Source organism: Myodes glareolus, chromosome 13, assembly GCF_982192425.1.
Source record: "Myodes glareolus chromosome 13, mMyoGla1.1, whole genome shotgun sequence".
Taxonomy (NCBI): Eukaryota; Metazoa; Chordata; class Mammalia; order Rodentia; family Cricetidae; genus Myodes; species Myodes glareolus.
The window spans coordinates 11,311,752-11,338,107 of record NC_142038.1 but is presented as its reverse complement, the minus strand read 5'-3'; the positions used below and the strand labels follow the sequence as shown (position 1 = coordinate 11,338,107).

Here is a 26,356-nt window from a genome sequence, read left to right as displayed (position 1 = left end):
CTATCATCAGACTTCCAACAATGATTTGTTAGAAATCACTCAACTTCTACTGTGTAATACAATTTCCCAATGTATGCCCTGGGAAAATTACTTATAAATGTGTTTGGGGTACACAAACTCAGGAGGGCGTCCTGAGTATCAGAGAGATGCTGCATATTGGTACGGTAGATTATGGAAAGAAGTCTCGCTTGTGCTGGTGTTAGCACTGGATTTTAGATTCAGTACTTGCAAGCCTGGTTGCTCCACTATAAATTTCCCCCATAACTCTCTCTCTCTTTAATGGCTTAATCTGCTGATGATCAGTTAGAATTACAGATGTGATATTATAATTCTATCATTTCTTTTCCATGTACAAGCCAGGGGTTGTCTTTTTAAAACATTTGTCCCTAGGCTATTTGATTGCCATGAAATACAGTTTGAAGAAGAAAATAAAGATAGATGATTAATTCTTCTACTTAATTCTAATTACCCAGATAGATTTTACAGTCCTGAACAAATTGTAACAAGGTGTTTATTTTCTAATTCATCTTGCTCTTTTTGCTTCCTCTAGTTAAATGAAAGCTCTGCTTAGTAAAGAATTTTTAACCACAAAATGATTGAGATTTTTTAAATGCTGCTGATCCATAGAAAGAGGGAGGACCCCAGAAAGCATCATGGGGATGCTACAGTGTGCTCACTTAGGCAGATATACTGAGACCTGAACTCAGATCTGCCAAATCCCAGGGGATTTCCTGTGGCAGCCTCTTTGATGAAGCCTTGTGTGTGTTTTAGAAAGATAATAGCTAGAATCTTGTATTCTTCCATATCCAGGTCTCTCCGATGCTCCATAGCTCACTTCAAAGCATCCATGATCTTGCTGAGGAAATGTGAGTCACCCAGATGGGCTTTTTGCTTCTTTCGAGTTATTTTTAGGGAAGGTGTTGCTTGGTGAAGTGAATCTTTCTACCTGAGAAGAATCTCAATGGTTTGCACTGGATAAAAATACTGACAGTTGGCTTTTTGAAAGTGAAAATAATTTATCGCTTCTATGATCGTGGAATGTTAAGTAATACGATTAAGAGGTCATAAGACACAATTCCCAACCCTTGAAGTTAGAGAAGTCAGACATGAATATAAAAATAATCTTAACAGAATTAAGGCATAGTTACAACTCCAGCAGCAAAGATTTCTCTGGATATCAGTGCTCATGGCCAAGAGAACAAACATGATACAGTTTGAACTGGAAACATCCATATTATTTATATTTATATTTCAAACAGTCTCCAGTTAGCAGCACCATTTTGAAGGCTGTGGAGCCTTTAGGAAACTGGACCTGGCTGGAGAAAGTAGGGACGGCTGTCATTTGTTCTGAGTCTGCCATCATGTAAGAGTCTTCACCATTCTTTCTTGCTGTGTAAACCCCACCCTGCCTTCCCTGTTGGGAGAACCCTATCCTCTGAAACTGTGAACCCAAATGAACCCACCCTTCCTCAAGTTGTTCCAGCCAGATATTTGGGTCATGGTGATAATGAGAGTAGCTAATACAGTGGACAAGGGGTCATGGGGACAGCAGAGAGGCTCGGAGGCCGTTAGAGCTGTGTTGTGCAGAGAACAGGCAGGTACTGACCATAGAGGAATAACTTGGCGCCATAATGAGGAGAGGAGATGCCAAATGCATGCCTAATGAATCTGTCTCATAAGGGCTGATCGAAACCTGCTAAAGGAAGCATGGAGCCCTCCATCCCACCAGACACAGAAAGTCGCTAGACTCATGGGCAGTAAGGAGCATGTGGAAGTCCAAAGTGTTACCAGCCTCACTCTCATTCAGCCTGTCACCTCCTATCTGGGACATAGGGACCCTGCAGTGGCTCGGAGTTGCTAGACCTTCTACTCAAAGTGAATTTTAGGACATTTGGGGTGTAATAATCAATAGTACTAGGACAGACCGTTCCTGCTATGTAAGGCTGTACATTCCTCTCCTAGAACTGCCGCCATTGCTGTCTTCCTGTTCTCTCCTGTTCAGACTTGGTGTGGACTCCGTGTGTAATAAGCTTTACCGGATAGCACACGTAGTTCAGGCCAGCCTCCTCATCTCAGAGGCTTGCGACCTCATTGGCAGAGACAAGCAATACGATAGAGGATGATGAGGAAACAAAGTGGCTTCAGATTAGCTAGGAGTGAGCACATGGAGACAGAGTGAGTGTTGAAGCCCCAGGAAATCCTGCAAACAGAGCCCTTTCCCAGAGACCTCAGTGATTAGGCAGTATTGGCACCCAGAGGCTGGAGACCATCCCTTTGGACAGTGGGTAAGCAAGATTCTGTTAGTCAAGGTATCAGAAGTGCAATACAGGTGGCAGAGTAGAGGCGTGGAAAGGGATGCAGTTCTTGGGGAGAAGCCTGGGACTTTTTTTCGGACTGATGAGAAAGCCTCTGGAGGGTTTATGAGGTGACGCGGCAAAGTCTGATCCATGACTTTGACATATCATTGTGGTGTTTGGGGTGTTGTTAAGAGCACTATGCAGAAGAGAGAAATTTGGGGAATTCAGTAGCTATCCAGCAGGAAGGACAAGGTCAGCATTTTGGGATTGCTGCAGCTCTGATTAATAAAGGGGCACACACGTGCATTCCACTGTGACCTGTGCAGAGCCTTTCCTCTGTGTGTGTAAAAGCATGGGGACATCGAAAGAGGGTCTCGGCAAGAAGTGAGTTCTCCAACAGCTAGTTTCAAGCAATTCCCTATTGGTTCACCAGGTACCTAGGGTTGGCCATCAGTTGGGCATTAGACTCTGTCCGTCACACTCAACATTTCCAAAGCAGGGCAAGAAAAACAACAGAGAATACAAGGAGGCTTCTTTTATGTAAGGGAGTTGGGGATTAGTCTTGGTTTAGGGGAAAGAGTGGCAATGCTGAGTTCTAACAGCAAAGGGAAACTGAGTGTGGCTGAGACGACCTCCCACACATACTACTCATGGCCGAGCAAAGGGTGAGGGAAAGCCTAGAGCTTCTCTTCCATGTGAATCTCTTTCAACACAGCCAGCAATGTGTCTTCTCTGCCTCCCTTCTGTGTTCTACTGAGATGCCTCAAGAGAAGGGCTCTGACCGTCACATTCCTTCATTTCAGTGTTACAGGCATGGAGGCTTGTAAGTTCTGTGATCAGCTTCATGGCTACCAGGAACCACCTCCAACATGCAGCCAAGTCATAAACCTACAGGTGGTATGGACTCTAGTTTGTAGAAAAGCAAGAAAGATTTATCAAGCACAAAGAGAGTTCACAAATAAGCTAACTCACCTCACAGCTGCCTAATGCGACAGTGTTTTACACCTCACTTCTATGAGCCCTCTCTGCTTCCTTCTTCAGTGAAGATCTGATTTCACAAAAAACAAGAAATACAGTGAGACACAAACAACACCAAAGACCTTTGTAAAAGCCATATGAAACCTACAGCTGTAGGAGCTTCTTAAAATAGATGCACAACTTATAAAGGGAGTCTAAATGGAGCTACCTTGTGCCGGGGAGTAATGCCTCTCCAGATGTCATAGGCTATGAAGCACAAAGCCAAGTGCCGAGTGTGGGCTGGGGGTTCCATAAACCCACAATACAATGCAAATTATTGCCATTGCTAATTTGATGCTATGATTTTACTTTGAAGACACCATATACTTGAGTCATAGAAGGCCCAGAGAAATCAGTATGGTTCTAACCTGGAGCCTTCCTCCCTGCTGGTTAGCTTCCATAGTGCCAGAGGTGCTATGTTGGGAGAGAAAAGCCAACAGCAGTCTTACCCAGCTATGGTACTGAAAGATACAACAGTGACCAGCCTGGCATGCTCTGCCCATTGCTACAATATTGGCACAAGTGTTTTGAGGATAACCAACTGCTTTATGATTAAAGACCTATTCCACAAGACAGAACTGATATCTGATACTGTGAGCTGGGCCAAGAACCCATGGCTGGGCACTATAGGCCCTAGGGGAGAATCCAGCTTAATGGACTTGGTATTAAACTGCCCCCTCCCCCTTTATGCAAATAGATTAGTACATCACTTAACCTTCATCAGAGAAGTGTCTTTTCATAATACATGTGATTAATACAGACACTAATAACCAGTCAAAGCACAGAGAATACGTGGAGTCCTCAAGCTTTAATGTGACATCTGTGCCACACACCCTAACTTCCGAGGCACAGGGGTTGTCACAGAAGATGGAGAAGGAAGATTGTAAGAGTCAGGGGTAGAAGATGGCTTCTGTAAAATAATATCTTATGAACATGGCTGGGGTGTTGCACACATGAACTCACAGGGGCCGTGCCTTTACACAGAGGACCAGCACAAGAGCAAGTCAGCCTAAATCCCAGCATGCATGGGGAGGGGCTTACAAATTCCCAGCTCCAGAGCTACTAGCAATTGGTGGGTGCTAGGGGAAAGAGAGCCAGCTTCAGATTCAGCCCCTGATCAGGTTACCCATGTTCCAGTGCGTCGCCCACACCCATTTGCATAGTGGCAGCGCTTTTTTTTCAGCGTGTTTCTGAAAGAATATATGAAGTGGGAGGGAAATGTGGTGAGGACTCCAGAGATGGGACATGAGAACAATTGCAATGGGGGGGGATGGGACCGATTTGATCCAAACACTGTATGCTTATATATGAGATTCTCAAACGATATTTTTGAAACTTTGAATAATGCCAGCATATGCATCCCACCCATGAATGTAACATCCACATCCTGAAATCTATAATTATTTCATATACTCTTGGGAACAGAAGCAGGATCTCTAGAGATGTTGCTTTGGATGGTATCTGATCTGAGAGAGAGGTTTCTTTGTAACAGTGGAACTGCCTCAAAGCTCTAGGTGGCCTGAGAGTCAGGGGTGTGGGAGTAGAACCCAGCTGTGTGCTGCTTGTGGGATTCCTTGTGGATCAGTTGTGAGTAGCAAACACTGTCGCATAGCCTGCCAAAGCCCTGCGGTTGCTCTCTCTGTGGGACCTGTGATGCTCCACGCTCTCAGTGAGCTTGAGTTAGAGAACGATGGAAACAGTGGTAAAGTCACACAGAGCTGTCAAAGCAAACCCACATTGGCCCACACTGCCAGCTCTGCTGTGGTGGGGACACTTCTGAGAACAGCCCTGCCAGTTACAACAGAGCAGCTCTGTGCTCATGATCAGCCCAAGATGTGTCAAATTCAGGAACACATCCCTGAAAATGGCAGCTTCTGAAGCCTTCAGTGACTGCTGAACAGGTCAGCCAAGAACCCCCAGCGCAAACCGTATTTATTCACTCGGCATTCATTGGGCAGCTAGTGATCTGCCCGTTTAGACTGAGCACTAAAAACCCTATCGAGACTCGGTCTGTACACGTGCATCCCTGGTCACAGGGAAGAGACACATGTAAGTAAAAGCAAGACGAATCTGACCGTGTGTACCCAAGATAGGTGCATGGTACCACGGAGCATGGGGGACTCTTGATGTAGCCTCTAGAGTGATGGAGGAGCGTCAGGGAAGGGTTGCTGGTGGAGCTAATACCGGAACTGATGCAGGAGGGTCATTGACGGGAGCTTGGAGAACACAGATCAGGAAGCAACAGAATCCATCCTTTAGTTAAGGGGCTCCAGAAAGGTCTAGAATACCTCCACCATGAATCAGATGGAAGCAATAAGCCTTGTCCCTTGGTGAAATGTCCATGATGGACAGATTCTCAGTGGAAGAAGTTTGCAGGAGGAAGGTATTGCAGTTTCTTGGAGGCCACCACCGAAATGTGGTGCATAAATCCTCTAAGCATTTTGCAAAGACCCCTGTGTTCCTCAGGTTGGAGGAGTACTTAAAACCACCTAATCCAACTAGTTGGTCACTTCATCAACAAGGATCCCAGACCACAGAGAGGACAAGGAGCTTGTCCAGGGTCACGCAGCTATGGATGGAGGAAGGGAGGTCTTGTCAGGGAGAGGGGGCACTTCCCACTCCCAGTGCTTTCTTCCGCAGGAATATTTCCTGGCTGGCACCTGAGCTATGTTGATGTGAAGGACAACTCCCGTGATGAGACTTTCCGCTTCCAGTGTGACTGCTGGCTGTCCAAGAGTGAGGGCGACAGACAAACTGTCCGCGACTTTGCCTGCGCCAACAATGAGATCCGTGAGGAGCTGGAAGAGACCAGTACGTGGTGAGACTGTGTGGGCCCAGCCCACTGCGACCTCAGGGCTGACTCTTCTAGTTGAGGAAGGGTTGGCTCAAATGGGAGGCGGTGAGCGCGGATAGGGAATGGAATGCGAATGAGATGGGTCCATGTGTCTGCAGGGCAATTCCTCCATAAACTCCTAAAAGTGGATTATTAGAGCTGCTAAGACACTCGTGGCCCTGAATCACAGGTACTAATGAAGGGAAACCCACTGAAGACAGGCTGTAGCTGACCCAAGGGCCAGGCAGGGCAGCTATGACACTCTCTCAGGCTATTTTTACATCGTGAATTATTCAGACTGATGCGTGTGATTATGACTGCCACCTTGGAGTTTCTAGAAGCAGAAGTCAGAGAGAGCCAGGGTCCCCACCAGCCACCCCTCACATGGAAGATGAAGAGAAAGAATCAGTCCCTGAGGTGAACAGCCATCAAAGCTTTAGAAGACGTTTCTTTAATACCCAGGACAGCGTCTGGGCCTGGTGATGAGAGGAAAACTCACCAGAGGCAGATCCCGGTTGAAGAAGGGACTTTTTAGCCAGTTATTAAGGCAGCCCCCCCCATTAAGGCAGCCCCCCAACATCTCAGCCTCTGCACAGCAGAGCTTCTTCTCACTTCCGCTTCTCACTTCTCACTCCAATGTGGGAGTCGGGCGAGCTGTCTTCCATGGTGTGATGTAGGGGCCTCAGCTCTTTCCACCTGTGCCTTTGCTGTTTCTAAGATGTGGCTTCCACATTTCTCACAAGAAGAAAACTCAAAGGCCCTCTCCCTGTGGTCTTGGCATGCTAACCTGTGTTTTGTTTGGAAGAACTAGTCTCATGGCTCTGCCAGATGCAAGGGAACCTGAGAACCGTGCCCCGGCTGGGCATCTCTTGGCATGACCACTATACGCGGGACACTACCATCTCTGCCAGGCTATCCACACTGCTCCATGGTTGACCTAGCTGTCTTGAGAAGCAATGGAGATTGTGTGAACATTGATAAACACTCTCTCAGAGGGAAACAGAGCTCCCCTTTGCTGAGTTTCCATAAGGCAGAGAATTTACCTGTTTAGAGGATGCGTTCTCTACTTCTGTAATTGTACTTTCTAAGGGTTAGTGGGTGCCCAGTTTTGTTTTGGATGCTGTGGGTGATATACCTTGCTTTGTGACCCACACAGATCCAGGGTAGTGTCCCTCATGTTTGTCACCCTCTGCAGTACTGTGGACCTTGGGGCTCGGTGAATGGATGCTGGGTGGATGGAAGCGGCGCTCTCTTTACACAGAGCCTTGTGAGACACTCAGAGAGGGGAGCTTATGCTCCTCACACAACGTCGGGATGAGCAATGGGGACTGTTCAGACCATTGGTGTTTAGAAGAGGAATACTCTGCGAAGCCCGTCTCCGTTGCCAACTCTCCCTCTCAGATTTCCGAACAGCCAAATAGCTGCCATTACTTGCAGGATTTGGGCTGATGGGGGTGGAGTGAGTTCTGCGGATGCGAAAAATAGGAGCGCAGAAGCAGGGAGCCAGGAGAGGGCCTGGCCCCACCTGTCACTGTAGTGAGTGTGCAGGAAGTACCATGGAGACACCTGCGCCGCTCACATGGGGACAGACAGGTAGCCACACCCTGGTTCCCGGTGCCAGCTGGTCCTGGAGGTCTCACTCACTGAACTTGGTCCCAGCTCTCATCTGCCTTTATTTAAGGCTGAGACAAATCCACATTGAGCAGTCTGAAGTGCCATGCCTCACTCTGACTTCAGAGGACATTACCATTCCCTCCCAGAGTTTTCCTGCTGGTGACCCTGCGGTCATTTTGGGCACTCAGTCTATGAGTCTAAACAGCCCCTTGGTCTTGAACAAAGCCTCCTCGCCTGTGAAGGAATGCTATACCTCATTCTCATTGAGCCCTGGACACCCCACATCGACCCTAAAGAGAAGCCAGGATGCAATTTACACCTCTGTGTCAAAAATTAAGGAAAGGTTTTGCAAGGCGCACTGCATGGCTCTAGAATGCTGTCTCCCTATGGGGCTTGGCTGGTGCTGCTGATCTATCATCATATCAGCCAGCATCCTGTTTTCAGGCTTCATCTCCAATTCTCTGAAACTGTTCCAGCCATCTCTGAGCATTCACCTCTGCAGGCGACTCCAGCATACACCCAGAGCCAAGAGCTGCCGACACTCTAATTGTATAATCCCAATGTCAAGGCTTCAAGCACCGCATTGCGGTTTTTCCAGGGTCTGGCTTAAACAGCAAAATTGCATGCTCATGTGTGCGAATGTGCACACGCACACTTAGGAGGACACACGTCTCTCCTGCTGGAACGCCCTTGAGCCAAAGGGTGCCTTTGCCTTCCAGCCTCTTGTTTTCCTACCTGCTACTCTCAACACCCTTTAGGTTTGCTTTGTCCGTTCGTCTGCACTGTTTCCAGCTCCCAGCTCCAGCACGTTCCTCTGCTGGCCAGTCTCTGGGGATGGAACACTCACTGCTCCGCCAGGTGGTGGAATCCACCATACGTTTGTGTTCTTGAAGCCTCCATTCTCTGATAGGCCCAACGGAAGCTTCCGGGAGTGGTTAAGGACTCTGCAAGGCACATGCCTAAAAACCGTATCTTTGCTGAATTCAGGAAATGTGTTTGCTCCCAGAGCTTGGAAACCTGAGGTGGCTCTGGCTCCAACTCTGCTGTCCCCAGAGGTGCCACTGGTGTCAGGGTGACTCTCTCTTCTCAGCTTGATTTCCTCCAGAATGTTAGTGCAAGTTTCCCCGAACCCCAGGAAGCTGGCTGCTAGCAGTGCCGGCCTGAACTCTTACTGCTGACTGACCTCAGAGAAGGAGGACAGGGCATGTCCAGGGAGAGACCCTCTGCCCATGCGGAGCATGGCTCTGTCCAGGGAGCATGCGGTAGGGAGCTCCCTGGGAAGGAGGCAATAAAATTTGGATGCCAACCAGAAGCACACTGCCCTCCCCTGCATTTTTCTATGGCTGTCATGTGTTTCTGTCATCCTTGTCTCAAGACTGCCCATCCGTTTACTCTGTCTGTATAAGGGTCATCTCAGACAAGCGTTTGCTGTGGACTCCTGTATGTTGGCACCATCCCTGGTCTGGATCACATGCCATGCCTTTGCTCATGTTCCCTCTGCCTGGGAACACCCTTCCGTCCTCTCCTTTACTTCTTCCTTCACAGCTGTCCTCCAAGGCCATGCTCAAGTGCTCCCATCCTCAGGAGACTCCCTGGGTTTGGCCCACTCAGCAATTCTTTCCTTCCTCTACTAAATATTTACCCACACAGCAGGGTGTGGGGTGTAGGATGTGGGGTGGGGAGGAGGGTCTTGAAGAGATGGCTCAGCCATTAAGAGCGCTTGCTGCTCTTGCAGAAGGCAAGTTCAGTTCCCAGCACCCGCATGGTGGCTCACAACCATCTGTAAGGGTCCAGCACCCTTTTCAGGCATCCTCAGGCACTGCATGCACATCGTACACAGACATGCATGCGAACAAAACACCATGACCACGAAATAAAGATAAATAAAAATTTAAAGTATATTGACTGAGGGCCCGCCGTGTGCCCGGCACTGTCCTTGGCAGTTTGAAATTTGTGAACGGACATGCATGCCTTTGGGAAGGGGGAGGTGGTACAATAAACCACGATGAATAAATGAAATGGCGTGTGGTGCTTAAAGATGGTAGGAATAAGAGGAAATGACAGTGAGGCAAGGCAGACCGGGAGTGGTGGGGACCAGGCTACCACTTTAATTAGGGCACTGGCATAGACCGCCCGAAAAGGTGAAATGGAAAAATGCGGGAGAGGTGAGGAAGAAGCAGACACGTTCAGGCGGAGAGAGGGTGCATGGAGGAGCTCACTCTAAGTAGGAGCTTGGAGATCAGAGGCTAGAGACAGGAAGAGAGCGAGCACAAGGAGCTGAGATAGCAGAAGGCATGAAAGCAGCTCTTCCCCTAACCCAGCGGCACCCTCGCTCCAGGGGCCCTTGGTTACCATGCTGTTGTGTTCGGTCTTACGGATGGTCAGGGTTGAGCTCGATGCCTGGAGCGAGAAAGCGAATTCTAGTCCCCCGCCTGGTCCTCCTGATCCTTGGCATCCCTTCTATGGAGGTTGGTGGAGAGGGGTGTGCAGTCACGTCGGGGACAGCAAGGCAGGGGCTACTGTGAGGCTGAGGGAAATGGGGCTGTGTGCTCTCTGGGCCCTTAGCCTGCTGGGTCTTTGCAGGGTCCTTCCTTAGCCAGGCCTGCCTCTTTTCCCTCAGCTTCTGGGGATGTGGTTTACATTTTAGTTTAGTGGCTCATTGGCTATGAGAACCAGACCCCAACATCTCTTGAGAGCCCCTCCTAACCTGCTTTCTTCCCCCTGGCTGCCATTCCCATATCTGCCAACAAAGAGATTACCCACTGCAGGCCAGGAGTCTCTGGTTCTGATTACAGTGCCTAGGTGTCAGCAAGGCTAACCTGCCTCCTACACCTTGACTGTGGCCTAAGGCCAGAGAAGATTCCCCGAGGGGGAAGGACTGGCTGCTGGCAAGCAGCTGCTTCCTGCTGCTGACCCTCTCCCGCCTCCTCCCTGCAGCCTACGAGATTGTCATAGAAACTGGCAACGGGGGCGAAACCAGAGAGAATGTCTGGCTCATCTTGGAGGGCAGGAAGAACAGATCCAAGGAGTTCCTGGTGGAAAATTCTTCCAGGCAGCGGGCCTTTCGGAAGTAAGGAGGGTGCTTGATGGCAGGGGGTGGGGTGGGGAGAATAATACAGAGACCTCAATAATCTCCCCCACTGAGTGGTTTACAAATGGGCTAACCAGAAAGAGCTTGCTGAGTACCTACTGTGTGTCAGACCTGCAATTCCCTTGAATATATCATCCCACATCCCAACCCAGAGCTCTCTCCTGCTTCTCCTGGGAGGCCTTAGTGGCTTGAACACTGCATCTCTGTTCCTGCCAGGACAGAGTCCCCATCCCCCATACCCACCCCCACCCATACCCACTCCCGCCAATCCTTCTTTAGCTTAGCCGAGAAAGCTGCCATATGAAACAGGGTGGCTTACAAACAACTGAACTCTCTTTCCCAGATTCTTGATGCTGCTGGCAGATTTGGTGATACTTGCCTCCTGGTTCGCAGATGGAGGTCCTCTCACTGTGTCCTCCTGCAGTAGGCAGGGTGGCGGGAGCTCCCTGGGGCTTGTTCCATAAGATTCCATTCACAAAGTCTCCACCCTCACCACTTACTCACCTTCCAAAGGCCTAGCTCCAAATTCCATCACCCAGGATTAGGTTCCAACATGCAAACTTGGCAGGATGGCCCATTCTGTTTACCTCAACCTTTTATTCAAACTCCCCTCCAGTGAGGGCAGAGTCTGTGCTCCTCAGACTGGTACCAAGAGATTGCTCACACCCTGCCTTCTCACTACCATGTCCTCGTGGGTTCAGATTCCATCCAGGTAGATTCCCCAACACCCCACTATGCTCATCGTAAGATTTTTCAAAAATTGGCCCTTAGTAGAGGGTTCCTCCTTCTTCCTCTGCAGCTCCACACCCGGCCAGCTCCTCAGCCTCCTCCAGGTTCCAGCCTGCTTAGTGATTACCATTTACATGCTGAAACCCAGCAGCTGGAGGGACTTTTTCATTGTCTCTGTCTTGATTTAAAACTAGCCCAAATCCCTCAGAGAATGCCAGGCTGGCTACTGCATTGCACGCTCCTTCCATGCCATCCCAGAACACAGTAGGTTTTCCCTGTTTGCCTGCCTCATTAGGCCTGGGCAGCTCACTGATGACATCTTGGTTGTCTGCAGGGGGAGCACGGACACATTTGAGTTTGACAGCATCTTCTTGGGAGACATCGCCTCCCTCTGCGTGGGCCACCTGGCCAGGGAGGACCGATTCATCCCCAAGAGAGAACTTGCCTGGCACGTCAAGACCATCACCATCACTGAGATGGAATATGGAAATGTGTATGTACAGGACTGAGCCTGGGGTGCAGTGGACACCTCAACCACGCATGGGCAAGAGGGCAATGTGTGGGAAGGTGTGTCCTTCGAGACCAAGGTTACCTGGTTCATGGATATAAACCTGTAAGGCAGGACAGAAGAAGAAGCTGTTGTGTGCGAGGGCAGTGGTTCCCAACCTTCCTAGTGCTGCCCCTCTTTAATACAGTTCCTAATGGTGTGGTGATCCCAATCATAAATTTATTTTCGTTGCTACTTCATAACTATAATTTTGCTACTGTTATGAATCATAATGTAAATATCTGTGTTTTCTGATGGTGTTAGGTGACCCCTGTGAAGGTGTCATTCAACCCCAAAGGGTTGAGAACCCCTGTGCTGGAGGTACCGGAACTATGTATGTATCTACCGCCAGAGACAGGAGACTAGATCATGTGACCTTGGGTGTCTCCTGCCTTTCAAGCCAGGAAGCTTTCCTTACAAGAACAACAAGAAAGACACACAGCAGCAGCTCTCAGAGAATTTTCTTGTCACCTTCCTTCCTTCCTTCTTTCCTTCCTTCCTTCTATAATGACACAGAGATGATGCTTATATGCTGGTGGCTTAGGAGCTCTCAATGAGGATGACTTGTATGGGCAAGAACAGGCCACCCAGGCATTCAATACTACACCTGCTCTCTAGGTGCTGATGGCTTTGCATTTCTGCCATTAGGGTCTCCTGGAGACTTGGCCATTTCTGAGAGAGTAAGAGCGCCTTAGTAACCTAAGCAACACAGCCACAACTGTCAATTGGTATAGTTAAAACCACTTGGTACTGTTACAACAGACCAGAAAAGACCCTAAGGCTGTGGTTCTCAACCTGTGGGGCTTGACCCCTTTGGGGTTGAGCCGTCCTTTCATAGGGGTCGCCTAACGCTGTTGGAAAACACAGATATTTACACTTTGATTCATAACAGTAGCAAAGTTACAGTTATGAAGTAGCAACAAAAGTAATGTTATGGTTGGGGGTCACCACAACATGGGGAACACATAAAGGGTCACGGCATTAAGAAGATTGAGACCACTTCTCTATGGCACTGGAAGGCCTGGGAGATGCTGAGAAGAAGAGAAGGACGCCTAGTAGGGAAAGCCAACACCAAGGTTTACCTGGTAGGGTAAGGCAGAGCCACATGGGGACCATGCGACTAGCATCCGCTGATTGCTTGTAGGCCACCTCACCCAGGGCCACTTCTGGCCTTTCTCCCACCATGTTGCTTCCTAGAACTGTCCCTGCTCTTTCCACACAGTGAAGCCCCTCCTGTCCCTAGGAAGGAGGTCACTGCCAATACAGCAACAGCCAGGTATCCTGTGACTCAAGTGAGTAGTGTCTTCAGTAACAGGATCTTACCATATTGTTCAGTGAGTGAAGAAGAGCAATGGCCATAACTTGTATTGATTGGGGGTCTAAGGGACATTGTACATTGTCCCTCTGTATAGGATAATCTTATTTAATCTCTCTCTCTCCCTCTCTCTCTCTCTCTCTCTCTCTCTCTCTCTCTCTCTGTGTGTGTGTGTGTGTGTGTGTGTGTGTGTGTGTGTGTGTGCTTTTTCTGCTGCGGATAGAACCTAGAACCATGCACATGCTACATAGCAAGCATTCCATCACTGAACTGCATGCCCAGCCCTTGGCATTCTTGTTCATCATCAATATCCTGAAGGTTCTAGTGAAAGGATACACAGAGAGATTTTTATCCATTTTTAAAACCGAAATCCTATACTGAATAGTTTTATCTGAATAGTGTAACCAATAGATAATCATAAAATTCAAACAAGACCAAAGAGTGGGTCCCAGCACCCTGTCCCTAGGTCCTGCCCATCAGAGACAGCCATCAGGAAGGAGCATTTTGGGTACCTCATTCTTCGCAATATTTTCTGGTTCCTATGGGTGCAGTGTCCACAGAAGGGTGACTATGCTTTACCTGAGTTTTAAGCCAGTTCATTTCCTTTTTGCTCACTGTTTTCACCTTCATTCTTACAGGCCCCTCCCCCACATCCAACTAGAGCCTCGACCCCACTGGCTTTGAGTTCCACATCTTGGGCAATGTTTCTAGTTTCTTAGGAAACATGTCCTTGTATCTGTACCGGGGAATTTTTTTAAGCCATTTAAAATAATGATCTAAATGTGTACCAGATGACTTGGATCAACTCCCAGGAAGTATTATCAAGGGGGGAGACCAAGATGCAGGAAAACACGTTTTGTGCGATGCCGTGCAAAAAAGAGAACACTGACGTCCCCATATGTCTGTGTGTACGTGGGTCTGTCAGAAGGGGTGGAAGGGAGGAAGTTTGGCAGGCTGCACCCTCGGCTGTCATGAGGGTTATCTAAGGTAAGGTCTGGGTGCTGAAGTAGGAACCAGGGAGAAAAAGACGTAGCCAAACAGAAAGGAAGGGAGAGACCATACTTGGAAACCCACGTATGTGACCATACAATTTGTGCTTTTATGTTCAATTATGAATATTACTGAATCTGTGCAAAGCAAAAGCCCCACATTTTAAAAGAATCTTAAACTGAATAATGAATGTGCATCTCCTTTGAAGATATTCTGGTATGTAAAAAAAAATCCAAATACATCAAGTCATAAATCTGACGATGAGAAATCTCAAAACAACAAAAATCTCCTGTGAGGAACCTTCATTTTTTTTCCCCTTCAAAATTTCTTTCTTCCTTTCTTCCCAGTGAAAATTTTTCTATTGGCATCAAGGGCAGAGAGGTGGCTCAGCAGGTAAATGTGCTTGTCACCAAGCCTGCTGACCTTGATATTATCCCCGAGCACACACAGTAGAGAGAGCCCGCTCCCACAGGTTGTCTCTGACCTCCACAGGGATGCCATGGCAGGCGCTTGCCCACATTCAAGCACAAAGATACAAAATAAATGAATGGATGCAAAAATGTGTTTAATTCTTTATTTGCATATTTTCAGGGCATATAGGATTGGGTTTTGTAAGGCCAATTTCTTTCAAGTACACCATGGGTTTTTACCATTTTTCCTCTCTTCTCCTTCTCCCTGGACCCCTTTGTTGGTCTCCTGTCTCCCAGACTCTTCCTCCTACACCTATATACTCATAATGTTTGTGTATAAAAACCTAGGATCTCTAAAGAAGGGAAATGTGACTTTTAGTGGTTTGGAGTTTGGCTTATTTTCTTAGTATGATGATTTCTTCTTTCATCTATTTTCTAGAAAAAAAGATGACATATATTCCTTTCCTTTGTGACTCAATAGAACTCCATTGTGTGTGTATGCTATATTCCTTCCTCCGTTCATGTGGACAGGCACGAGGCTGGTATCATCATGGGGCTCCTGCGCACAGTACTGCAGTGAGCATGGGTGTGGACTTAGAATCCTTGATGATTGTATCCAGGAGGAGCAGTGCCTGGGCCATGCTATTTTTTTATTTTTTGGAGAATCCTGTACCGACTTTCACAGTGGCTGGACAGTTTACATCCCACCAGTAGTGTCTAAAGGTTCCCCTTTCCCACACTCTCACCATCTTTTGTAGCCATATTTTCTTTGTTACAGTCATTTGGACCAGAATAATAGGGAGTCTCAGTGTAGTTTTGATGTCATTTACCTGATGGCCAAGAATGCTGAACATTTCCCATATTCTTGGGCCATTTTTTACCTTATCTTTTAAGAAATGGTTATTTTATTTCTCCATGTATTGGCTAGGTTGTCACTTCTTTGGAATTTAGTGGGTTTTTTTAAGTTCTTTATATAGTCTGGATATTAATCCTCTGGCAGATGTATAAGTAACAAAGATTCTCTCCCATTCTATGGGCTATCACTTCTCTCTGCCAATCTTTTCCTTTGCTGTGCTTTTAAATGCTTTTAGCTTTATTTTATTTTATATGTATTAGTGTTTTGACTACATGTATGTGTATATGCACACATGTGTGCCTGGTGCCCACAGAGGTCAGAAGAGAGGGTCAGATCAGTTGAAACTGGAGCAACAGATGGTTGTGGGCCACCATGTGGGTACTAGACTTCAGCCCTGGGAATTAGAAGACTCTAACCCTCTCAATCAACTCTCCAGCCCAGCTGTACTTTTAATTTCATGTCATCTCATTTGCCAGTTCTTGGAACTTGTTCCTGAGCTAGAGACCTTCTGTTAAAGTCCCTGCCTGTGTCTCTATCTTGAAAGCCTTCCCCTACTGTCCTTTAACACATCAGAGTTTCAGGTCTCATATTCAAGTTTCTATCCATTTGGAGATAGCTGTGTTAGGTTAGACATGGGAATCAAGTATCAGTCTTCTACAGATGAATATCCAGTTTTCCTAGCACAATTTCTGAAGAGGCTGTCTGTTCTCCAATGTATGTTATCTGGTACCTTGGTAAAATAAGTAAATTAAATTAGGTGTCTATAGCTGTGCATTTAAATGTGGGTTCTTAAATCATCCCCACTATGTTTTTCCTGTGGGTATCGAGCTACTTTTGTTACCGTGGCTCTGAACTATAGCTTGGAAGAGGTTGGAAGTCAGTCTCCAGCACTGTCCACTCTGCTCAGGACGGCTTTGTGTGATCCAGAGCCTGCTGCGTGTTAGTTTTAGGAAGTTTTTGTTGTTTTTATGTTTTTGTAAAGAATGACATTGAACAGTGAAGTTTGAAGTTTGATGGGGATTGCAAAGAATCTATATCCATTTTTACTAATTAATTCTGCAGATTAATTCTTCCAATGCCTTTACTTCCTTTGGTCTTTTAAAGTTTTCACTGTAGAAATCTTCAGTCGACTGTGTTTATCAGTTCCGAGTATTCTTCTAGAGTCTTAGTGTCTTGAATGTACAGTATCATAGTGTCTGCAGATATGCGTAGTTTGACTTCTTTCTTTCATATATGTCTATGTTTCTTTTATTTTTTCTCTTTCCTTAGCGCTCTAAGACTTTAAAGACTGTATTACATAAGCATGGAGAAAGTGGAGCCCTTTGTCTCATTCCTGATTTTAGTGGGAATGTCTTGAGATTTTCCCTATTTAATGCAATGTTAAATATGTTCGTCAAAGACGATCCTTATTACATTGTCCTATTCTTAGTTTCTTCTAGAATTTTGTCATGAAGAGTTATTGAAATCTGTCAGAAAACCTTTTCTGCAATCACTGAAATGATCATGTGATTTCTGTCCTTGAATCTATAATGTGATTTATTACATTTATTGATTTATGATGTTGAACTAGCTTTATAGTCCTGAAACAAAGCCAACTTGGGCCTGGTGCATGATCTTTCTGGTGTGTGATCGAATACAGTTTATAAGTAATTTGTGTATGTTCATCAGGGAATTTGGTGTGTGTGTGTGTTTATGTGTGTGTGCACGTGCGCACGTGCATGCATGCTCGTACCCTTATCTGGTTTTAATTGAAGTGTAATCCTACTTTCTTAAAATAAATTTGGTAGCATTCCTTTCCTTTTTGGTTTATGGACTACACTGAAGAACATCCATCTAAGTCCTTCTTTACATATCACATGGAATTTACCAATGAATTCGTTTGAGCTTGGCCTTGAGAAACTTCACATTTATGCTTCCATCCCGTTGGTTGTTAAATGTCTATTTAAGTTGTTTGTATCATCTAGGTTTAATTTTTGTAAGTGTGTGCATATAGAAATTTATCTATTCTGTATTTTCATTTTTTTAATACACACAGAGGGAGAGACAGAGAGAGACGGGGTGGGGGAGGTGGAAGGACAGACAACTTGTGGAAGTTGGTTCTCCCTTTCCATCAGGCAAGTTCCTAATATTGAACTCAGGTTGTCAGGCCTCTTAACAAGCACCCTTACCACCTAGCTTTCTCACAAGCTCAAATATAAGTTTCCCAAGTATGCCTTAATGATCTTCTGAATTTCACTGATATCTGTTGTAATTGATAAGTATTTTGAAAATCCCTGGGTTTTTGTGGGTTTCTCCGCCAAGGCAATAAGCCAAATCCAGCTGAATTAGCAACACCAGGTTTAATCTGAACAAAGCAATTTCTGGGTGATTCTCAGAGGAAGAAAGCAGGAAAGAAACCATGTGGAAGGTTTTAAATACCCTGTAGGTGCAGTCTTGAGCATCTCAAGGAGAGGGGCAGCCCCGTGGTGGGCTTTCTGAGGGGCGGGGTTTGGAGAGGAGCAGGGGAGTCTGAATCAGAGTTTCCACCTAAACAGTAATGATATCTAATTTTATTGGTCTGGGTCTTATTTTTCAGTTGTTAGTTTGGCTAAAGGTTTGTCAATCTTGTTTATCTTTGTGAAGAACCAACTCCTTATTTCACTGATTCTTCATATTATTCTTTTGATTTTCATTTCATTTATTTCTGCATTATCTTTATTATTTCTTTCCACCTACTGATTTGGATTTGGCTTGCTCTGGTTTCTCCCAGGCCTGAAGGCGCATCACTAAGCTCTGTATTTGAGACCTCTCTGATTTTTTTTTTAATGTAATGGTTTGTAGGTGGAAATATCCCAACCCTACTTTCACTGTGTGCCAGTAGCTCTCTTGATCTCCTGGATGAGTCATTTATAATTCAGTATTTTGTTCAATCCCCATGAGTTATGTCCTATTGTTTCTCTTGATATTGATTTTATTTTGTTGCAGTAAGACAGGATATAATGGAGGAGAGTGGGGAGGGGCATAGGTTTAGAGTGTCAGAGAAAAAGGGGGAGAAAGAAGTGTTGTAATTAAATTATATTTTCAAAAATTGCAAAAAGATAGGATTTAAGAAATCCTTTGAATTTTCTTGTATTTTTAGGATTTGTTCAGGGTTCTGAAATGTCATGTATTTTAGGGAAAGTTCCATGGGGTTCTGAGAAAAATGTGTGCCGCAGTGTTTGTGTGGACTGTTCTGTAGCTGTCTGCTAAGTCCATTTGGTCTGCAGTGGCCTTAGCTGTGATGCTTCTTTGGTGTTTCTTTGTTAATTTGATTTTGTCTGTTAGATGACGTGTTTGTTGGTGAGAGTGGAGCACTGTTATTGTATTGAGGTAAAGCTGTGTGTTTACATCCATTGGTGTTTGTTTTATAAAGTTAATGTATTAATACTCAATGCATATAGGCTTATAATTACAATATTCTCTTAGTAGACTGATCTCTTAATCAGTATGAAGCAACCTTCTTTATCTCTTCTAATTAATTTTGGTTTGAAGCCTATTTTGCCAGCTGTTAGTATTACTACACCTGCTTGTTTTTTAATTCCATTTGTGTGGAATATCATTTTCCATTCTTTCACATTGAAGCTGTGCTCGTATATTGCAGTGAGGTGAGTTTCTTGTAGGCAATAGATAGATGGACCTTACTTTTAAATTCAATCTACTAGTCTGTGCCTTTTGATTAGAGGATCGAGATCATTAATATCTGTAGTTATTACTGAAAACTGCACTGGCTACTGTCTTTTTGTTGTTTTGTGATATTTGGTATCCCCTTTTTATTTGCTCATATGCTTTTCTAGTGTAGTTTCTTTTTCCTGTGACCTCATGGATATTTTTTTCACTACGGTGGAAACAGTCTTTAAACTATCCTCTGTAGGGCTGGCTTAGTGGTCTTGAATTTCTTTAGCTTGTTTTATTATGTAAAGTTTTTCTTTTTCTTTAAATTATAAAGGATGATTTTGCTGAATATAGTAATCAGGGTCAGTAGTTACTGTCTTTCAGAGCTCAAATATACTGTCCCATGCCCTCCTGGGCTTTAGAGTTTCTGTTGAGAAATCTACACCTATGTTACAGCTATGGAGTTGCCTTCATATATTACTTGCTACTTCACTCTTGAAGTCTTCAATTCAGTTCTGTAACCTTCATGTTTTATTTAACGTTTGATGTGGGGAATTTCTTTTCTGGTCCTTTATGTCTGGCATTCTCAATGGCTCTTGTGTTTAACTGCCATTTTATTGACTAGGATTTCTAAACCTTTTGTTTGAACTGTTCCAACCTCTAAGATCGTGTCTTTTGTGGCATCTTTTAGGTCTCGGGTATTCTGTTGTGCTTTTTTATTATTTTATCTTTGTAAGTGTCTGAATGTCTTAATTTATACTTTGTATTCAAGCCCTGATATTCTGTCTTCCACTTAATTTATTCTGTTGGTGAATCTCTCTCCTGAAGGTTTTTTTCCTTTATTGAGCTTTTCATTTCCGTTCTCCACTCCCCCCCCTTTTAAGAGTATTTCTCTGTATTGAATGTCACTTTAATAGCCTGTATTGACTTCTTATTTTATTCTTCAGTTTTTAAAATGTGTGTTCTCTTTGTGATTGATTATTCTTGAACTTATTTGTTTCCTCTTTGATTTTGTGAAATGTTCTTATTATTCTTAATTATTTGCTAGGATTACATCTCATCCACACTCCCTGCAGTTCGTTATAGTGGAATTAGTGATTCTCCGGAGTTGCATTGCATGCTATTTTTGTATTTTTTTGGGTTTCTGCATTGGGTTTTGTGTATTAGGTTGAGGACTGAATGATTCTGATTACTTTTAATCATGCATATTTGTCCAGTCTATTTGGAATGTTCAGGTAGTGGTAGGCTGTGGAAGGGTTAAGATGTCATTCATCCTCACTGACCTGGGTGTGTGGCTAAACATCAAGTCTGTGTGCTTTCTCTCCAGCTTTGTCCAAAGAGTAGAATCCAGTCTTCATAGTGACCAAAAACAATATACAGATCTATGAGAATACAGTGAAGTCAGATTAAAGCAATCACCCTTCAACATAAATAATTTGCGGCGGGGGAGTAAGAAGCACAGATAGAATGTCATGTCCTAAGATATTAGTTGTTTCAGGAGGGAGGGAAGTAAGGACACAGAGTAATGTTAGAAATTAGTGTAGAGCAACAGAGAAAACATGGGGGGATAAATAGGAGAGCAGGGATAAAGGGAGAAGATACAGCAGCTCCAAGTGAGTACAGAATCAACAGAGAATATAGAAAAGAATACAGGCAGGCTGGGCAATGGCTTAGTCAGGAAGTGCTTGCCATGCAGGCATGAGGACTTGAGTTTGATTCCCAGGACCCACAGAAAAGCCTGGCATGGTGCCACACACTTGTAACCCCGGTGCTGGGAAAGCAGAGACAGCCAGATTTCTGAGATCCAGTGACCGGGAAACCTAGTCTAATCAGTGAGAGACCCTGGCTCAAAAAGAGACTCTACTCAGGTACTCAGGTAGAAGAATTCCATCCAAGGTTGACCTCAGATGAAGAGAGAGAGAGAGAGAGAGAGAGAGAGAGAGAGAGAGAGAGAGAGAGAGAGAGAGATGCAATCAGCAGCTTAAAACAATCTCAACACTTCGGAGATGGGGGCTAGGAGACTCCCAATCCCACGCCACACCAACCTGTACAGTCTGTTCTTTACAGGACCTGGGTGCTGATTCTGCCTATGTGAGGACTCTCTAGAGTTTTCAGAGGAAGGGAATTGGTGCTAGTCACTTCAGGGGTGGATCACAGGCATAGGATCCACCTGTGTGTGTTCTGCGTGCCTAGAGCTGCCTCTGCCTCTGTGGGCTCTCACCTGGACAGACGCTTGGCGCAGGTGCTGGGTCTTTACAAGATGGAGGGAGGGGTGGATGCTAGTATAAATCCTTCCTCTGGGAGGTTCTTCTGGAGGTAGAGCAGACACAGGTCCTGCCTCTGTGCAGGTTACCGCAGGGTGAAGGGCGAGTGCTGATCCTGTTTCCATGTGTCCAGTGGGGACTAAGGATCAGACTAAATTGCCCCTTTGCTGAACACTGCAATTTCGAGTCACGCTTTCTTCCTCTATTTGATTTAGAGGTTTTCTGCCAACAACGTTGCAGTCTAGTCCTGGACACTTGTTCTGGGTTCCCAGTGTGAGCTGAGCAGCTGGCCCAGAGTGATCTCGTAAAGCTGGCTCCTTGCCACTGCTCCTGTAGAGTGCCTCTTAGGATGGCTGCTCTCCAGCTATCCCGGTGTCTTCACCTCTGGGCACACTTTTCCATTGTTGCCTTCCTGAAGTCATTAGCAAGCACTGGGACTGCGTTATTTCAAACTCTGCTGAATTATTAGTGTTGTGGGAACGGTTCCTGGGGAGATGAGCAAACAGCTATTCACTCCAGATAGGAAACCAACAGCAGGACAAAGGAGGCTTTTCCATCCATGTCTAGACTGGTGAAGCGGTGGGTTTAATTGGGGTTACTTAAAAGAGCCCAGGAAAGTGATGGGCAGCTAAACAACTGGAGAAAACCTTTCTCTCCAGGAAGTGATAATCTAACTGTCCCCAGAAAGGGGCAGGACTTCACCAAACCTCCCATCAGAACCATTAACTACCTATAAATTCTCAAGGAGGGACAGGACCTTATTAGCTCCCCACCCCCTAAGCAATGGCTAACCGTCTATAACTGTTCAGGAAGAGGTGGGACCTCATGTGTCTCTCTCCCACTCCGTGAAGGAATGACAATGGGTTCCATCTTGTGTTGGTCTCCTGTGGGTGGGAATTCACAGCTGCCGAGAGTTCAGAAGGGGCTAGAGGACAGCCTGCTACACCAGTGTGGATTGGGAAGAACTGGAAGCAATTATTTATTCCAGAGCTAGGGAGCAAGATGCACAAAGCCCAGTTAGCAGGTCCTAGACATTCGTCTTGAAAAGGATGGTGATTTGAACCAGAGCAGAGTCAACAGGGAGATACTAGGAGATGAGATAGGGGAACAGACCAGCTCGTTCTAGGTGCATTTGAAAGACAGGACCAAGAGGTTTGGGTTATGGGTTTCATGTGGAATATGAAGAACGAGAGCAGAATTAGAGGACACAAGGAGCAACTGGCATCCAACCTCACTGGGTGTCTTGGTTGGAATGATGGTTGAAGGCTATGGGAGATGAAGGGACCCTCTGGGGCATCTTCTGAACTGACTCCTGTGTGCTCTTTAATGCTCTGCCAGGTACTTCTTTAACTGTGACTGCCTCATCCCCCTCAAGAGGAAGAGGAAGTACTTCAAGGTGTTTGAGGTTACTAAGACCACAGAGAGCTTCGCCAGTAAGATCCAGAGCCTGGTACCAGTCAAGTACGAGATCATCGTGACGACGGGCTACGAACCAGGGGCGGGCACAGACGCCAACGTCTTTGTGACCATCTTTGGAGCGAATGGGGACACGGGCAAGCGGGAACTGAAACAGAAAATGCGCAACCTCTTCGAGCGGGGTAGCACTGACCGCTTCTTCCTGGAGACGCTAGAGCTGGGAGAACTGCGCCAGGTCCGGCTGGAGCATGACGCCAGCGGCTACTGCTCAGGCTGGCTGGTGGAGAAGGTGGAGGTCACCAACACTAGCACCGGAGTGGCCACCATCTTCTCCTGCGGCAGGTGGCTAGACAAGTCTCGCGGGGATGGCCTCACCTGGCGAGATCTCTTCCCGTCTGTCTGAGATGCTCTGACCCCACCTTTTAACCTCCACCCTGAGTTCTTCGGCCATCTCCCAGGACCTCCAGAGGCAGGGTTATGGCCGCAGACCTGAGGTCTGGCACTCATCAGAGGCTGCTCCTTGCAAATGACTGTGGGATTCTCCACCTTTCCATCTCTCAGAGACACAGGAATTATATTCGTCACATGACATAATCCATGACTATACAAACTTTTTTTTCTTTCCTTTTAATAGCAATGGTGCCCAGGCTTGGGCTTGCTGTAGGGTGTGGATGGAAAATCGGGGCTTCACTCAGGGGAGACAAGTGGAGAAGAAGAGGTTATCAAGACGTGTATTTTAAGCAAAAACTAATTAACACTTTTTTCCCAAAAAAGCTGGGCTAATTAAATTATTACCAACCACGCCCCACCGAGAACTCATCTGAGCATCTGAGCGCTGAGAAGTGTATGTTTTCCCCAGTCCCAACAAAGCCAGAGGCAAATGCAGACAAACCGCAGGAGGAAGTGTAAGGAGGGACAGTGGGCTTGTGAAAAGCGGATTCTTTCTACCACTGAGCAGAGGCCAAGAGAATGGGTGCTCTCGGCCTGACACCCTGATCGTCCCCACCACCCCCATCTGTCTATCTCTCTGTCTCTGTCTGCCCCCTCTTCTGCTCCTCTCAGACCCCTCACCCCCTCCCATCACAATGTGGAGAGGATCCTCAGCTCAGAGTCCACACCCTTCTCTACCACATCCCTCTGGCAAGTGCTCCGTGGTGGTCTCTCTGTGGAATGTGGCATCTCCTCTCTCTAGGACAGGAAGCGTCCGTGCTTCCATTCTGTTAATGATGTGTTTCGTAACTGTTGGCTTCCTGCTCTTGGGATAAGGAGGATAAGGCAAACCTGGCTCCACTGTGTACTCACTCATACATAGTCAAGTTTCTTGTCATCATCTACCTGCTCTGCTGTTTGCTTTGTGTTCCTTAGGGGGCTTGTCAGAGTCTGAAGAAACCATTCCTGAAAACTCCCAATTAAACTATTGATACTTCTGCTCATTTGGGTGTACAGGGCCCTTCCCACCTCTCCCACCCACCCACTCTCCAGGTTCCTAAGACCTGGACCATGTCTAGCTTGGGAACGTCATTTCAGCTCCAAGCCCAGAGCGCTGCTCACATCTCTCTTCCCTCCTGTGCTTCCTCTAGGCTCTCCTCTCTGCTCTAAGTTTCCTTGCTACCCATCCACCCCTCCATCTCACCAGGCCCTGTGTTTTATGCCCTTTGTCTCAGCTCGAGGTCTTTATTCACTGCCAGGAAATGTTTTCATTATCTCTCTCTCTCAGTATAAATCTCAGAGGCCTCATGTTGTGCCCACATCTATGAATGGTATGTTTGGGTGGGTGCCTTTCTAACTGAACCATGAGTCTTCAGGAAGGACCAGGTCTAATTCATCTTTGTATCCCTAGAACTATAACAAGGCCCAGGGCACGGTGTGTGTACTAAACCGTGTCGTACTGGAAGAATAGTATACAGAAGGAAGGAAGGATAAGTGGGTGAATAAATGTCTGATTATGTAACTAAGTGGGTGGTAGATGGAGGATGGATGGCTCATGGATGGATGAATGGATGGGAGGGGTAGTGAATGGGTGGATAGAGGGATAAATGGTTTGGGTGGGTTGGTGAATGGGTAGATTATGAGTGGATGGATAGATGGTGAATGGATAGGTGGATGGATGGATGGATGGATGGATGGGATAGTGAGTAGGTGGATGTGGGAGTAAATGGTTTGGGTAGGTTGGTGGATGGGTAGACTGTGAGTGGATGGATAGGTGGTTGGATATACTGTTGAGGGGATATATATATATATATATATATATATATATATATATATATAGAGAGAGAGAGAGAGAGAGAGAGAGAGAGAGAGAGAGATGAATAGCTGAATTATTGTCAGAGCTTACAATACCTTCTCTGCTGAGACTCATGTTGGCTCAAGGTCTTGGGGATGCCCAATTTCATCAGAATTCTTTCAAGAGTAAACCGTTCTTGATCTTGATCCTTCAACTATTCTCCATGAACCATTCCTAGCCAGCCTGGGCCATTTCTCCAAAGGTCTATTGCTTGATCTTCTTGCAAAATACTTCTCCATTCATGAAATTCCTAAATTCACTAATACCAGATTGAACACTGTACTTGGGATATGCACATTATACATTAGCTGACAGTTTCCACAAGCTTACCTCTGGAGAGTATGAAAGAAAAGATTGTTCAGGGGAAGTCTATGTCAAGCCCTTTGCCTCAGGGAACTCCTGTGGATTGCTGGGGCTAGGGAATGTGAATACCAGAAATCCTGATTCAATCTTGAGCTATTCATTTCTTGAAAACTTATAGAAGAGTTTATTGGGTTTATAGTTTCAGAGGGTGAGTCCATGACCATCAAGATGGGGAGTGTGGCAGCAGGCAGGTCTGGCAATGGAACAACAGCTGAGCGCTCACGTGTTGGGATAACGACCACAAAGTAGACAGAGAGCTAACTGGAAATGGTACAAGCATTTGAAACCTCAAAGCTCACCCCAGTGACGCCCTCCCCTAACAAGGCCACATCTAACCCTTCCACCAACTGGGAACCGAGTATTCAAATACATGAGCCCATATACGAAGGCCATTCTCTTTCAGCCACCCTGCTAGGCAATGCTGGGGAAAGAGTGGTAAGCAATAAAAACTCTGACCTCCTGGTACTTAAAGTCTATTAATTAAAGCACAAATAAACTTACTGTATGTAAGGCGAAATTTTATAATAAAGAAAATTAAATTAGAGAAAAAATATAATTGGGATGTAGGGTCACTTTAAGTTATGTGATGGAAAGGTGTCCTGGAGTAAATCAGTCTCTCCAGGAGTGGCAACAAGTCATGTCTGCATCAGAGGGTAAGTCCCAGACAAAGGGAACATCAACGGTGAATTCTGAAAGTGGG

General features: G+C 45.9%; 1 protein-coding gene across 3 annotated transcripts in view; it reads left to right on the top strand.

The window, feature by feature from the left end:
• Positions 1–24,442, top strand: part of Loxhd1 (lipoxygenase homology PLAT domains 1) — a 153,733-nt gene extending 129,291 nt beyond the window's left edge. For all 3 annotated transcript variants that reach the window (XM_085676398.2, XM_085676399.2, XM_048419540.3), the window contains exons 38-41: positions 5,955–6,125; positions 10,699–10,831; positions 11,916–12,074; positions 22,932–24,442. In XM_085676398.2, the coding sequence (XP_085532524.2) occupies positions 5,955–6,125; positions 10,699–10,831; positions 11,916–12,074; positions 22,932–23,412 (944 nt within the window). In that variant the 3' untranslated portion in view covers positions 23,413–24,442. The remainder of the gene's footprint in view (positions 1–5,954; positions 6,126–10,698; positions 10,832–11,915; positions 12,075–22,931) is intronic.
• The last annotated feature ends 1,914 nt before the right edge of the window (positions 24,443–26,356 follow it).